The following is a 17,044-nucleotide window of genomic DNA, read 5'->3' as shown; positions in this document are numbered from 1 at the left end:
CTCTCTCTCTCTCTCCCGATTTCTCTGGCTTTGAGCGATGACTCTATTGATTCGCTATGATGGTATTGGCCAAGGACAGAAAACCCCTTTAACTTCCGTGTGTGTGTGTGTGTGTGTGTGTGTGTGTGTGCTTGTGTGTGTGTGTGTGTGTGCTTGTGTGTGTTTGTGTGTGCTTGTGTGTGTGTGCTTGTGACCACAGGACAAAAAAAACCTGTTTAACTTCTCGGAGCCAAAGCTAATGACACGTCAGGGAAGAGAGAGAGCCCTTGGTGTATGTGTGTGTGTGTGTGTGTACCCTACTAAAATCACATCTGTGATAGAACGGGAAGACTGACTGCTCCATAGCTTGTTGGTTCACATCTGCTACACTAACAGAGAATCAAGTTAATGCAAACATAAAACATGGAGGGATGAAGGGAGGGGTGGGAGAGAGAGGGGGAGGGGTACAGGGGGTTAAGATGAATGGGGTTGAGGATGAACCCTGGATCTTTACCTGATTCATGCTGGGGTTTAAACACACGCATGCACGCACGCGCACGCGCACGCACGCACACACACACACACACACACACACACACAACTAAGCCAATAATGTAAAGTGAGAATACACATATATTCACGTCAGTTGTAGCAGCTCTCTCTCCTCAAACCAAGGTTACAGCAGCGTGTGTGTGTGTGTTTCCAGAGTTCCTGTGGTTTTGATAAATCCTCTCTTCCGCTTCATCTGTTTTTCACTGAATATGATCTCTTTCTATATTTCTCCCGTCTGTACCTCCTCTCTCTCTCTCTCTCTCTCTCTCTCTCTCTCTCTCTCTCTCTCTCTCTCTCTCTCTCTCTCTCTCCTCTCCCTGTCAGTTAATTGAGGTCAGTAGCGTATGTGTGTGTACAGAAACAGAGACAGTAAAAACATCTTTCAACCCTCCATTCCAAAGAGCTACTGAGTAGACATTCTCTCATCAGTCTCTCTTCAGACTGTATACACACGTGAACTCACCCACTGCAATCTGAGCCAAACAGATGCAGATAATTCACAGCTTTTAGCATGTGGGTTTATGTGTTTGAGGGTCTGTGTGCACAAACAGACTCAGACACCACACACAGACAGACGGACAGACGGACAGACGGACAGACGGACAGACGGACAGACGGACAGATAGATAGATAGATAGAGATAGATAGGTGATGCTATTGAATCTAGCAGAAGAGGAGCAGAAACACACACCAGGTAAAACAGGATGTTGTGTTCTCAGATCCATCTCATTTTCCAGAGAGAGAGAGAGACAGCGAGAGAGAAAGACAGCGAGAGAGAGACAGCGAGAGAGAAAGACAGCGAGAGAGAGAGAGAGAGAAAGACAACGAGAGAGAGACAGAGAGAGAGAGAGACAGATAGATAGCTAGTTATATTTCGTTGGTTTTATCTTCCACATACTTTACTTGTTAATGCAGCTAATTTAGCCTAGTTAACAACTTGACTCAAACAAAGACGAATGCTTCGTATGTTAGCTAGCTGGATAAGCCTCTCCAACACTACAACTCTTCCAAGTCAAGGTGTGCTACTTACAAAGCATGTAGAGGTCTGTAAGTTTTATCATAGGTACAACTGTGAGAGATGGAATCTAAAACAAAAATCCAGAAAATCACATTGTATGATTTTTAAGTGATTAATTTGCATTTTATTGCATGACATAAGTATTTGATACATCAGAAAAGCAGAACTAAATATTTGGTATAGAAACCTTTGTTTGCAATTACAGAGATCATATGTTTCCTGTAGTTCTTGACCAGGTTTACACACACTGCAGCAGGGATTCTGGCCCACTCCTCCATACAGACCTTCTCCAGATCCTTCAGGTTTCGGGGCTGTCGCTGGGCAATACGGACTTTCAGCTCCCTCCAAAGATTTTCTAATGGGTTCAGTTCTGGAGACTGGCTAGGCCACTCCAGGACATCTTACGGAGCCACTCCTTAGTTGCCCGGGCGGTGTGTTTCGGGTTGTTGTCATGCTCCCATCTTCAGTCTCTCTTACTGGCCATGATCTCACGATACATGGCCCCATCCATCCTCCCCTCAATACGGTGCAGTCATCCTGTCCCCTTTGCAGAAAAGCATCCCCAAAGAATGATGTTTCCACCTCCATGCTTCACGGTTGGGATGTTGTTCTTGGGGGTACTCATCCTTCTTCTTCCTCCAAACACCGAGTGGAGTTTGGATTTTTGTCTCATCAGACCACATGACCTTCTCCCATTCCTCCTCTGGATCATCCAGATGGTCATTGGCAAACTGCAGACGGGCCTGGACATGTGCTGGCTTGAGCAGGGGGACCTTGCAGGATTTTAATCCATGATGGAATAGTGTGTTACTAATGGTTTTCTTTGAGACTGTGGCCCCAGGTCTCTTGAGGTCATTGACCAGGTCCTGCTGTGTAGTTCTGGGCTGATCCCTCACCTTCCTCATGATCATTGATGCCCCACGAGGTGAGATCTTTCATACCTGTTCTCCCCACTGTATGAGCAAGGAACTCACTAAAACATCAAAGTCATTAAAAAAGAGGGCAGTGAACACACTGTAATGAGCGTTTATCACACACACACACGCACGCACACACACACACACACACACACACACACACACACACACACACACACACACACACACACACACACACACACACACACACACACACACACACACACACACACACACAGTGAGATATCCCATTCTTCTGGTCTCAGAGGGTTTATACTGTAGACAGAGGGAAAAGCTAAAAGCCACATTGTGCTGTAGTGACATCTTCAAACCCAGTGCAGCTAGCACAACCGTCTCAGTGGGGTAGAGTCAGTCCACCAGGCCGGCTAGGGCAGGCCAAGGTTCACACCACTTCACATCTCAAGGCTGGTGAACGTCCCTGCATGATACCTACTAGTGCTCAATACTCATTTGGCTGCTACAGGTGTCGGATCTTAATTTGATCACCCTGTTGCAGGAGAACTTTAAAGGGAGATTTAATTATAAAGGCTTCTGAAGTTTATCATTTCCACTTCAAAATGAAAAATGGATCAACCATTTTTCTATGGGAAACTAGATTTATTAGGCACCTAGTTACAGCTCTTATGGCTTCCACTAGATTCCAACAGTCTTTAGAAATTGATTGATGTTTTTCCTTTGAGAAATGAAGAAGTCGGGCTGTTCAGACTGAGTGTCAAGCCAAGAAGACTCTTGTTTGGTGCGCACGACCTGGAACTCGCTCCACTTTGATTTTAGCCGCTATTGAACACAATATATTCCGTATTAAATTGTATTGATTGAACTTATTAGATAATTTGTAGTCATGTTGGGCGAGTTGGAACCGGTGTATTTCTGAATCAAACGCGCCAAATAAAATGGACATTCTGAGGATATAACGAAGGAATTTATCGAACAAAAGGACCATTTGTGATGTTTATGGGACATTTTAGAGTGCCAACAGAAGAAGATCTTCAAAGGTAAGGCACATTGTAACGCTATTTCTGACTTTCGTGTCGCACCTCCCTGGTTGAAAATGATTTGTTATGCATTTGTATGATGAGGCGCTGTCCTCAGATAATCACATGGTTTGCTTTCGCCGTAAAGCCTTTTTGAAATCTGGCACGGCGGCTGGATTAACAAGAAACTAAGCTTTATTTTGGTGTATTGCACTTGTGATTTTATGAAAGTGAAATATTTTATTTGAATTTTACGCTCTACAATTTCACTGGATGTTGTTGCAACATTCCGCGAGCGGAACGGCTAGCCGTAACAGGTTTTAAGTCCTTGAGATTCCCTGATTCGGACATTTCCCTGAAAACTCACCCCCTGATCTGTCCATCATAACTCTCCTCCAGTCACCCTCTCTCTCCCTCGTTATCTCTCCTCTCTTTCTCTCTCTTTCTCTCTCTGTATCTTATTACTTTACTAAGCTGCGGAGATTGCGAGAGGAGAGGTGTGTGTGTGAGATACTGTAGAGACACTGTCATGCTGCAATACAGAGCTCTGTCCATTACTGTCTGGCCTTATGCCAACTACTACCAGCACTGCAGTATCCTTCTGATGATATATGACTCAATGACATCTCTCTCTCTCTCTCTCTCTCTCTCTCTCTCTCTCTATCGTTCTCAGAGATCTCTCACCTCTCACTTTCCCCTCTCTCCCTCTCTCTCACCTCTCACTTTCCCCCCTCTCTCTCTCTCTCAATCTTTCCCCTCTATATTTGTATTTATTTTAATCCACCTCAGCCTTTCCTCCTCCTCTCCTAATTTCCCATTCCCCCTTTACTTCCTATTTTCTCTCCCTCTTCCTCTCCTCCTCTCTACTGCGGTAGATCATGTAAAGAAGCGATAGGAGATTATTTACCAGGCGACAGGAGGTTTGAACGACAAAGCTGAGAGTGAGGGAGGCTAATTTAAGCAGTTAGGAAACGGAATATTAATAGAGGGAGTAAGTGAATAGAAGGAGAGAGAGAGAGATGACAGTTGGAACGTTTTACTTCCTACATAGGCCTATATGCTGTATAATAATAATATCAGGACAGTTGCTCTAGTTTTGGATAACAGGTATTAGCTACATTGTGGAATGATTTAACCCCATATGAATGAAATAGCTGTTATTAGCTCAATCCTAAATACAACTATAATCCACAGTCTTTACCAGCCTCCTCTGGCTTCTGTCCTTGAAAGGTAACAGTTCAAGAAACAGTCCTATTCTGAAGGGAAAAACCTGGTCATTTAATTCATAGTAAGTCTAATGTCATCGAGGTCAAGGTGAAAGTAAAACGTTACGAGGCTCCTATTCTGATAAGCCACAACTCTAACAACATCCACACCTGTAGATTCCAAGCCTTAAAAGGTGAACAGGAAAAATACAGACACATACCATTGGCCAAGTTATAATACACAGCACATTTCAATACTCACAGTAGTTAACTGATGTCTTGCGTGTCCTTCATAACTAAGTTTCAGTAATGTTTCATTTCATAATGACTGTGTTGCTAGAAAGCAGCCCTCCTGATGACAGCCACTCTGCTGTAGTGACAGAGCTGTCATAGTGAAAGACTAAGAGTCACTTCATTACACTCCTTCTCCTCCGCTCTCTGATTTAGAGACCGCACACGCGTGCAAGCACACACACGCGCGCACACACACACACCAGGAGAGCTGAAATCCCATCATCCTTCACTGTCATCCTGGCATTCTGATCATCCTCATTACCATAATATTCCCATTCCCATGATGCCTTGCTCCTACGACATCATCATTCTCTATCTTCCTCTCTCTTCTCCTCCTTCTTCCTGCCCCTCTCTCTCCTTCTTCTCCCTCTTCCTGTCTCTGGGGCAGCAGTGTAGCCTAGTGGTTAGAGCATTGGACTAATAACCAAAATGGTTGCAAGTTCAAATCCCTGAGCTGACAAGGTACAAAATCTGTCGTTCTGCCCCTGAACAGGCAGTTAACTCACTGTTCCTAGGCTGTCATTGAAAATAAGAATTTGTTCTTAACTGACTTGCCTAGTAAAATAAAGGTAAAAGAAAGAAACTCTCCAGGGGGTGACTCCTGAGCAGGAGCCTATAAAGGTAGCCTGATGTACCAGAGGCAGCACCAGGTCGCCCCCCAGTGGACATACCTGGAACTGATGTGATTTTTAATGGCCAGGAGAGGGCAGTAACACTTTACAAATCATTTTGAGAGAGAGAGAGATAAAAAATATATATATTTCTCTCCATCCCTCCGATTGGTTAGAAGTTTCCAGGTAGTTTTTTTTCAGACCTTTCTCTACCATAAAACTAACGGAAAAGTGCTGAAGCTTCTCTTTAGAAGTGGAGACTCCAAACTGACAGGACTACACAACAGACCCAGGAGAGACAACACAAAGTTCTAGGATTACTTCTTGAGGAATATTCTCATCGAAAACTCACACTAACTCACATACAACTAACTTCACACAGCATTTGGCTATCATTTTCTTCTGTTTAACAGTTTTCACCAGGATTTGTACAACACGGGACTATTTTGAAATCATTACAATTCCTTTCACAATAGTCCCACAGGCGTTGTGAGTCTGGCAAGCGAGGCTACTTTCACACGCTTCAACGTATCTTTAAATTATCATCAGTTGTTTTGGGACTATTTGGGCTGTGGACTGTCCAATTCACCGTCTTGAGTCACTCTGACTGCCTGGACCATTTTACGTTTTTCTAAACAGTTTTTGAAGACTATTCTACCCTAGGACTACCCTACCTCTCATTGCCATGGCGAACAGCTGTCTCCAGCTCAGCGGTTTTGTGATGAGTTGTATCGGCTGGGTCGGGATCCTTATCGCCACGGCCACCAACGACTGGGTAGTGACATGTAAATACGGCATGAACACCTGCAAGAAGATGGACGAGTTAGGAGCCAAGGGCCTGTGGGCTGAATGTGTCATTTCAACCGCCCTCTATCACTGTATATCACTGACACAGATACTGGACCTACCGGGTAACAGAACATTACTCTACTGTATAATACTATACTCTACTATAATATACTGTACAGTAATACATAATAATACTATATTAAAGGTAACAGAACATTACTCTACTGTATAATACTATACTCTACTATAATATACTGTACAGTAATACATAATAATACTATATTAAAGGTAATAGAACATGACTATTTATACTATATAATATTATACTATACTCTACTATACTGCAATATACTATAATATATTATACTACAATCTACTATGCTCTACTATACTATACTATACTCCACCATATAATGCTATAAAATACTACACTCTACAATACTACACTATACTGTACTACATTACACTATACTCTACTATACCTTTATATACTATACTTTATTATACTATACTCTGCTCTACTAAATATTACTACACTCTACTATACTCCACTCTACTATACTACACTATACCCTAATATACTCCAATATACCATAGTATATTATACTATACTATATTATACTGCACTCTACTATACACCACTATACTCTACTCTACTATAGATAGATGATACTACTATATTGAGGTTAATAAATAAGAAATAACAGGGCTGTGCAGACGTCTCTGCGTCTCTGTGGCTGTGGACTCTGACCAAGAAGTTATGATATATCGGGAATATTTCACAGCAATGTTGTATGTCCCGAGCCTAACCCGATAGTCTACAACAGCTAGTCTCAAACTCAAGGCCTGGATATCTTTCCTATTTGAATCAACCAAGATTACTATGGCACATTTTAGGCCATACCGTTTATCTCTCTGTGTCTGTGTACAGCATACATCCAGACGTCGAGGGCGTTGATGATAACTGGATCCCTTCTGGGGCTGCCTGCAGTGGGGATTGTCCTAACAGCCATGCCCTGCATCTCTCTGGGTGATGAGCCTCAGTCAGCCAAGAACAAACGATCACTACTTGGGGGAGTTCTCATACTGCTAGTGGGTAAGTCTGGACACACGCACACACACACGGACACACACACACACGCACACATACACACACACACACGGACACACACACAGCCAGACAGACACACGCACGCACACAAACACACACACATGGACACACACACCCAGACAGTCAGACAGACACACATTCACAGTTGAGCACAGAGACAGATGTTTGCACACACATTACAACATACGGTCATACTTATAACAACCACAGCCCCAGGCCTAACCTTGACCCTTAGCCCTCCCATCCTCCCTCTCACCCATTTCACCCCTCCCAGCCATCCGTCTCTCCCCTTCCTCCCTCCCCTAACTCCCACAGACACACACTCACACATGCATACACACAATTCCCTACAGTTCAACCCATCCCCCAGACCACCATTCCTCCCCACCCACCTCGTCCACACCCTGTTCCCTCCTGCTGGAGAATATTTTCCCATTTGTTGTTTGACACAATATAAAATGTGTTTGATCTGCTTTTCACTGTCCAGTTTTCCAACACCCTGTTCCACATGATGTCCATCGTATGTGTGTGTGTATATGTGTGTGTGTGTGTGTGTGTGTGCGCGCGCGCGTGTGTGTGCGCGTGTGTGTGTGTGCGTGTACGATGTTGCATATACTACTATAAGTACTATATTTACCAATAAATTATACTGTATACTGTACAAAAATATAAACGCAACATGTAAAGTGTTGGTCTCATTTTTCATGAGCTGAAATAAAAGATCCCAGAAATGCTCCGTATGTAAAAAAAATAAAGCTTATTTCTCTAATATTTTGTTCACAAATCTGTTTACATCCCTGCTAGAGAGCATTTCTCTTTTGCCAAGATAATCCATCCAGCTGACAGGTGTGGCATGTCAAGAAGCTGATTAAACAGCATGATCATTACACAGGTGCACCTTGTGCTGGGGACAATAAAAGGCCACTCTAAAATGTGCAGATTTGTCATACATAACAATGCCACAGATGTCTCAAATTGTGAGGGAGTGTGCAATTGGCCCAATGACTGCAATTGGCCCGCTGACTACCATATAAGCCACCTCCAATGTCGTTTTATACAATTTGGCAGTACATCCAACCGGCCTCACAACTAAAGACCACATGTAACCACGCCAGCCCAGGACCTACACCTCTGGCTTCTTCAGCTGCGGGATCATCTGAGACCAGCCACCCGGACAGCTGATGAAACTGAGGATAATTTCTGCTTGTAATATAGCCGTTTTGTGGGGAAAAAGTCATTTTGATTGGCTGCCCATAGCTCCCAAGTGGGTGGGCCTATGCTCTCCCAGGCCCACCCATTGCTGTGCCCCTGCCCAGTCATGTGAAATCCATAGATTAAGGCCTAATTTATTTATTTCAATTGACTGATTTCCTTCTATGAACTGTAACTGAGTAAAATCGTTGCATGTTGCGTTTATATTTTTGTTCAGTATACACACGTGTTTATAATCAAATCAAAATCAAATTTTATTTGTCACATGCGCCGAATACAACAGGGGTAGACGAAAAAAGTAGAACCTTCTATGTGTATTAAATGTGGCCGTTAATCTAAATCTTTCTCTCTCCTTCCTGTATAGCTCTGTGTGGGGGGGTGTCCACAGTATGGTTTCCTATTGGAGCCCACCAGGACCAGGGACTCATGTCGTTTGGGTTCAGCCTGTACGCTGGCTGGGTGGGCACGGCCTTCTGTCTCCTGGGAGGGGCCATGATCACCTGCTGTTCTACTGAACCGTCCCAACACTACAATCACCATGACAACAACAGGTTCTACTACTCCAAAGGACAGGTGCCTGGCAACCCTGTTCCACCCTCCACTAACCACGCCAAGAGTGCCCATGTTTAGACACACATGAAGTACATACATGCACACACACACACACACACACACACTCACACACACACACACAGACACACACACACACAGACACACACACACAGAGACACACACCAGTGGAGAGTAACTCAGAGCGGCGTCTCACCTGGTGCCTGAAGAGAAACCAAGGGGTCCTGATCAGGACAACCCTGCTCTGATGAAGGACTTATTTTCATCTCTTTGTTCTACAATGAAGGCTAGGTTTAGGGTTCTTTGTTCTACAATGAAGGCTAGGTTTAGGGTTCTTTGTTCTACAATGAAGGTTAGGTTTAGGGTTCTTTGTTCTACAATGAATGCTAGGATTAGGGTTATTTGTTCTACAATGAAGGCTAGGTTTAGGGTTCTTTGTTCTACAATGAAGGCTAGGGTTAGGTTTAGGGTTCTTTGTTCTACAATGAATGCTAGGGTTAGGGGTAGGCTTCTTTGTTCTACAATGAAGGCTAGGGTTAGGGTTAATGTTCTTTGTTCTGCAATGAAGGCTAGGGTTAGGTTTAGGGTTCTTTGTTCTACAATGAATGCTAGGGTTAGGGGTAGGCTTCTTTGTTCTACAATGAAGGCTAGGGTTAGGGTTAATGTTCTTTGTTCTGCAATGAAGGCTAGGGTTAGGGTTCTTTGTTCTACAATGAAGGCTAGGGTTAGGGTTAGGGTTCTTTATTTTACAATGAAGGACAACTGTGGATGGAAAGTACTGTACACCTATCAGTGCATTTTATAGAAAATAAGCGCACCTTTTTTAATAAAGACTGTCACTTATTTTTTTGTTTTTTGATAAATACCATGTCTTGAATGTTTCTTATTGTTGATTATACATTGATCATTATGTGGTTACCTACCTGTGTTCCAACAGTAATGAAGTAAGGAAATATATTATTACATTGTTTTGTTATACGATGACAAACCGATCAAACGGCAATGTAGCCCCTCTCTCATACACTGCCAAGTCAGTTTCTTCAGCCTGGTTGTAACGGCTGTCCTCTTCGTCTGAGGAGGAGTAGGAAGGATCGGACCAATACGCAGCGTGGTAAGTGTCCATGTTCATATTTATTAAACTCAGAACACTAAGACCAAAATAACAAAAAATAGACCAACACGAAACAGTTCTGTCTGGTACAGACACAGAGACAGAAAACAACTACCCACAACTCATAATGGGAAAACAGGCTGCCTAAGTATGGTTCTCAATCAGAGACAACGATTGCCAGCTGCCTCTGATTGGGAACCATACCAGGCCAAACACATAGAGATAGAAAACATAGAACGCAAAACATAGAATGCCCACCCCAACTCACGCCTAAAATAGAGACATAAAAAAGGAACTAAGATCAGAACGTGACACTGATGGAACGGTTAGTGATAGGGATGGCCTAACGTGGCCAAACAAATCAAACACATGCAAGGCCGTATGAAACCTAGGGCTCGATTCAATCCATATCGCACAAGTTCAGCATTTTAGCGCAATTTCAAATTAAAAAGTAATTTCCGATTGAGTTGGTTGTTTAGCAACAAAACGGACCCGTGCAGAACTATGGACCAAAACAGATTGGGTTGGCTTAGATTATTGACAACATGTCAACTATATTTTTTTCTGCCATGTTTATTGAAAGCATACATGTACACAATGAGCACTTCTTGTCTTACAAATACACCGCTACAGTTGTTGGTTAGCTAGTTAGCCATCTTAGCATAGATGTGACAGCCAAAACACCTCAAAACAAGACATGGTATCAAGAACAAGATGAAACGAGCTACTTACAATTTCTTACATAGCAGTTTCTTGTCATTCTTGCGAGCAATTTGTCCATCCAGAATCATAACAACACACTGACTTCTGCCCCATGGAAGCGCGCACATTGTTTTTTTTGTGACGTTGTCAGCTAACCCATTTATACTGTATGCAGCGTGGACTGTGAATGCAGTCTCCGCTAACGCGGGAGCATTGCCTTGAAATTGCTAACGCGCTATAGCCTAGATCTTTAGCACTACGGATTGAATCGAGCCCCTAGAGGGCTTGAGTGGCAGTAATGAATAAATTGTGTTTTGACAAAGACAATTAAAATTGAGATGAAGAGATGAAGATTAAGATAACGTGATTCATTTCCTGTTTGATCCACATCTGTAGCAGAGGATGTGTACTGTTTCTATGTCTCCAGGTTTCATATCTCTGGCAACATGGTCCCTCCCTTTTTCACGTCTAGACCTCTGCATCTCTAATGACACCCAACCCTATATAGAGCACTACAAAGGACAGATGGGGGCAAACACTACATAGTATGTGTCTCTGGCCGATAGTAACGCAGCACGCTGGGGTGTCATTTCAGATGTGTTTGTTCATATGTGTTCTATACACCAGAGTAACACTCCCTCTCTGTTGTTCTGTCAGTAACTCTTTGTTAAAACACAGCAACGTTTCTGGGTCGTGTTTATCTTGGTTTATTTATTGTGCTATGTTGTGCTATCCCAGTGTTTTTGTTCAATTTTCTGTAATAAATAAAAATGTGATTTGGTTAATATTAATAATAATAATTAAAAAGTCCCAATGTTTTTCAGGTCAAGTAAAATGACGAGCTAACTGTCCCAACATTTCTGTCAAATGTTCAAACACCACCAAACACACACACACACACACACACTTGCACACACGCACACACACACACAGGAATCACCTACTCTCTCCCCGTCTCCAGCCGTGTTTCCCTAACTGTAGCAAAATAAACACTGACATCAGAGGTATTATCACTGGTGCTCTGGTTCAATCTGACCCAAAACACAGGAAGTGTAGCATGTGTGTGTGTGATGTAATCAGTAATCCTAGTCTGTGTTCCCGGAAGCACATCTGGCCTCGTGAACTGTAAATTTTTCGCACTGAATGACGACACATACGTGTGTATTTGTGTGTGTGTGTTCACCTAGGGCATTGTTATAAAGTGTGTTATCAGTGGTGTGACTCTGACCTTGTACTGGTTAGCTCAACACAGAAGGCTCTGTTCCCTGTGATACACACTGTCCTATCATATCCTCCTCTATGTAGCAGTGTGTGTGGGTGTGTGTGTGTGTGTGTTCATGCGTGTTTCTGTGACAAAAACAGAGCCAGTCCGGTTCATATTTGCAATAAATAATGTTTCATTGTTGCATGGAGGCGATATTGACAACTCAGATTAAACAAGTGCACTCAGGAGCAGAAACACACATAGGGCCTGCATTCAAAATGGCACCCTATTCCCTTTATAGTGCACTACTTTTGGCCAGAGTCCTGATAGGGTGTCATTTCAGATGAAGTCAAAAACAATAACAGAAAACCCCAAATACATCAGAACATTTTACAACTTCAGATAGCAAAAATATACAGAAGAAAAACAAATATCTAGTCAGCAAACAGAAGCCAGTCTCAACATCCCACAAAGACAGCCAGCCACAGCAGGAGAGAGATAGAGGCAGGAATTCAATCACAGTACATTTCGTTGACCTATTGAATAAACCAGCAATTTAATCAATGTGGATAGCTGGCGTTAATTTATATCACCCAAAATGGGCTTTTGGAAGCTGTTAGGAAGATTGTTGACGTTCTGTGCGGTTCAAACCGGAATGCATTATGATTGAATACCAGGAAGTGGACAGAAACATGGCACACCTTCTCCCGAGACAAAATGAACAAACCAACAGCACCTCAGACTTTAAAAGCAACAGTGGCAACATTCTCTTTAGTGTTGTAATAAAATAGTGTTTTTTGTTTTTTAAATGTTTTTATAACCTTCTAATTTGCCTACTTTAGACTGTAATAAATGTTATAAGATCTTTAAAAGAACATTAGAGATAGAAGAAGACTAGAGATAGAAGAAGTTAAAAATATAAGCTCTCGCAGTTACCTCCCAAGCTGAGCTCTGATTGGGCGAAATACAAGAAGTGAAAGTGGATAAACCTCACCCACTTACTGTGGAGGCCCACTATTGGAGGAGCATAGGTGTGGGCGTGACCCAGCACTAGAAAAATACTCCTATTTCTGTGTTTCCTCATGTTTTTGTGTCGATGCTGTTGGATGTAACAGTATGTATTTACTCTAGCTAGTGAATGTAACTGCATGTATTTACTCTAGCTAGTGGATGTAACTGTATGTATTTACTCTAGCTAGTGAATGTAACTGCATGTATTTACTCTAGCTAGTGAATGTAACTGTATGTATTTACTCTAGCTAGTGAATGTAACTGCATGTATTTACTCTAGCTAGTGAATGTAACTGCATGTATTTACTCTAGCTAGTGAATGTAACTGTATGTATTTACTCTAGCTAGTGAATGTAACTGTATGTATTTACTCTAGCTTGTGAATGTAACTGCATGTATTTACTCTATTTAGTGAATGTAACTGTATGTATTTACTCTAGCTAGTGAATGTAACTGCGTGTATTTACTCTAGCTAGTGAATGTAACTGCATGTATTTACTCTAGCTAGTGAATGTAACTGCATGTATTTACTCTAGCTAGTGAATGTAACTGCATGTATTTACTCTAGCTAGTGAATGTAACTGCATGTATTTACTCTAGCTAGTGAATGTAACTGCATGTATTTACTCTAGCTAATGAATGTAACTGCATGTATTTACTCTAGCTAGTGAATGTAACTGCATGTATTTACTCTAGCAAGTGAATGTAACTGCATGTATTTAGTCTAGCTAGTGAATGTAACTGCATGTATTTACTCTAGCTAGTGAATGTAACTGCATGTATTTACTCTAGCTAGTGAATGTAACTGCATGTGCCTACTCTACCAAGTGGTTTCAGTAAAACTTGAATTCTGCTTAAAAATGGCTTCTAAACAATTATTAGATATGTAGTTAACCCTTAGTTAACTTGTTTCAATATAAAAAGTACATTATTTGGGTCTTTTTATATTTGGTTCCAGGTGGATCCTGATTGAATAGTTAACATTCATAATTGAGTTTGACCTAAACAAACCCTGTTGTAGTGATTATTAACCGTTCATAAGCAGAAAGTAATATACCGTGAGTGACTTCAATCTCTTGTACAGGTCTATGGCCCACTGGACAATTCTCATCGTTGGTTTGTTCTCTATAAAGTTAACAAATGTTGTGGACTTTGGCTTACCTTGTAAACACAGGGTGTGGGGGTAAGGGGTGGAGTGAGCGGTGGTGGGGTGGAGATGAAACCATAGAACCACCAACTCCTACATTTGCTACATATCATACCCCAGTTCCAGATCGACCAGTCCCCTTCACCCTATAGTTTCCCTTATCAAGGATCAGGGGTCAGTTTGGAATAGGGTGCTGTTAGTTCTAGAATGTCTCTTAGCTGTCGGTCACCACATGCAAATACAGCATCTACAACCATGCTATACACATTAGCATGCTATCACATACACCAGCCAGCCACGTCACATAGCCACAGGCATGGAACACACACACACACACACACACACACACACACACACACACACACACACACACACACACACACACACACACACACACACACACACACACACACACACACACACACACACACACACACACACACACACACACAGATAATATTTACAGTAAGGAGCACAGAGTACCTACTGAAGCCCCTTTCTGGTTTTGGGTTCAGCTGAACTGTGTGTGTGTGTGTGTGTGTGTGTGTCTGTTTCACTGGACAACACAAGCGAGCCCACCCCTGAACAGCAGAGAGAACCCTGGGTAGTGGTTAGGGATAGAGGTCAGCAGTTAGGGGTCGTGGAGAGTAGGAGGGATCGCGTGGCATCTTTAGTTTAGTGCATTTGACAAGTAAGGCTTCCCCAAGGGGGTGGAGACCATAGAATTAGAGGGTTCTATGTGACTAAACACTCAGAGATATTTGTCTGATGTGAGAGCAATTCTCATCTCGTCTTCTTTCTAATATAGTAACGTTCATTTGGAGATTTAGCACACCCGTAGGCAGAGCAGAGCAGGGTGGCGTCCATTACTCTGTTTAGAACAAATCTGTCATTTAGAACCTTTCCATTCTGAGCTCTAGTAACACAGCAACAGGGGCTTGTGGGGGGGAGGGATGGGGGGGGGGGATTCATAGTGTGGGATGGGGGAAAATAAGTCACAAACACACTCCACTGGTAAGACCCTGAAGGGGACATAGATACAAGGTGTAAAAGCATACACACACACAGCCCCAAAAAAACACACACACGTGCACACACAGATGAAGGCACTATTGCAAGCAAAGTCCAATTACTATGTGACACAAAAAACCCATAAGCCCCCCATTCCCAGATAGAGACTGGAGAGGCGGGTGTGTGTCTAAGAGTGTCTGTGTGTGTGTAGCTAGTTTCCCCTCTGTGAGATGAGAGAAGCAGCAGACACCTGGACCAGTGACAGGAAGTGACCTTGGCTCAGCGCTCTGACAGCTTCCCGTGTGTGTGGTGAACCAGGAAATGCTGACTAGTCGCTCCCAGTCTGTCATCACTCTGGACTGTCTATAGTGAGAGGAAAATACCTTCACTGTATGCCCATCACCAAATCAACCCAAAGACCCCGCCCACTGTTTCTGATTGGTAGTCTACAGCTTTCCTCCATAGGATCATACTTCCTTTGGAACTCAATGAAAAAAAATATGTTTTTAAATAAGTAACAAGGGACCCACACAAACATTCACATGGACGCACTCACTCACTCGCACGCAGGCAGCCGGCAGTAGGCAGTACATTCAGTTGTTAACAACAGTAACATCTATCAATCCTCTCGGAAACATCCGTCCATTATTCCTTTCTCCTCAGAAATCCATTGGGTCCTCCTCCGCTAGCGCTCTCTTAGCTCCTCCCTTTGGATCCGTCCAATCATCATCATCAGCCTTGGGGGGTACCAGCCCTGACCCGTCAACACCGTCTGGTGCGGCCCAGGGGTCGTTGTTGCTAGGGGGGTAGAGGTCGTCGTCAACGCTGAAGCCTGAGAAGCCGTCGTCCACTCCGGCATGGTGACCATCGTAGCGCTGGTATGTTGACGCATGGACCTCCTGCTCCCTGGACCTGATCTCCAAAGTACTGTTCCATATCCCATAACCAAAGTAGATCAGGATACCTGAAGGGGAGACATACACCAACACCGCAGGGTGAGACGCACACACACACACACACACACACATGCATACAAACACACGCACGTGCACACACACACTCACACAGTGTTAGAGTGTGTGGTACTGTACATATATACATGTACCTTCATCATCCATCCATCCATTCACCCATCCATCCATTCACCCATCCATCCATCCATTCATCCATCCATCCACCCATCCATCCATCCACCCATCCATCTATCCATCCATCCATTCATTCATTAATCTGTCCATTCATCCATCTATCCATCCATCCATTCATCCATCCATTCATCCATCTATCCATCCATCTATCCATTCATTCATCTATCCAACCACTCGTCTCTCCAGTAACGCACCTAGGAAACACCAGACAGCAAAGCGTATCCAGGTGATGGCAGACAGTTTTAACATCAGGTAGCTGTTGACCAGCATGGCAGCAGCAGGAACCCAGGGAACAGCCGGAGCCATGTAGGGCAGTCGCTTCGGGTTCTCTGGCTGCTGCAGGATGATGACGATGAGGAGGGCCATGAAGATGACCAGGAAGATCAGCAGGAGAAGAGCCCACCAGCTGCCATCACCGATGCTGGCCGCTCCTGGAGAAGAGAAGATACAGGAGGGA

At 43.2% G+C, this 17,044-nt stretch overlaps 2 protein-coding genes across 3 annotated transcripts in view; one reads left to right on the top strand and one right to left on the bottom strand.

Moving 5' to 3' along the window:
* The first annotated feature begins 5,817 nt into the window (after window positions 1–5,817).
* LOC135542710 (claudin-11-like) lies at window positions 5,818–10,118 on the top strand. The gene is made up of 3 exons (XM_064969844.1): window positions 5,818–6,482; window positions 7,292–7,456; window positions 9,048–10,118. The coding sequence occupies exons 1-3, from the start codon at window positions 6,257–6,259 to the stop codon at window positions 9,311–9,313; spliced, it is 657 nt and encodes a 218-aa protein (XP_064825916.1). The 5' UTR covers window positions 5,818–6,256; the 3' UTR covers window positions 9,314–10,118.
* A 2,321-nt stretch (window positions 10,119–12,439) lies between these two features.
* LOC135542708 (probable cationic amino acid transporter) overlaps window positions 12,440–17,044 on the bottom strand; it is a 29,864-nt gene continuing 25,259 nt past the window's right edge. For both annotated transcript variants that reach the window (XM_064969842.1, XM_064969843.1), the window contains exons 11-12: window positions 16,782–17,018; window positions 12,440–16,403 (exon numbers count right to left, since the gene is read on the bottom strand). In XM_064969842.1, the coding sequence (XP_064825914.1) occupies window positions 16,099–16,403; window positions 16,782–17,018 (542 nt within the window). In that variant the 3' untranslated portion in view covers window positions 12,440–16,098. The remainder of the gene's footprint in view (window positions 16,404–16,781; window positions 17,019–17,044) is intronic.

Source organism: Oncorhynchus masou, chromosome 6 (assembly GCF_036934945.1).
Source record: "Oncorhynchus masou masou isolate Uvic2021 chromosome 6, UVic_Omas_1.1, whole genome shotgun sequence".
Lineage (NCBI taxonomy): Eukaryota > Metazoa > Chordata > Actinopteri > Salmoniformes > Salmonidae > Oncorhynchus > Oncorhynchus masou.
Note: the sequence above shows the minus strand (reverse complement) of the source record. Positions and strands in the feature narration are given on the sequence as shown.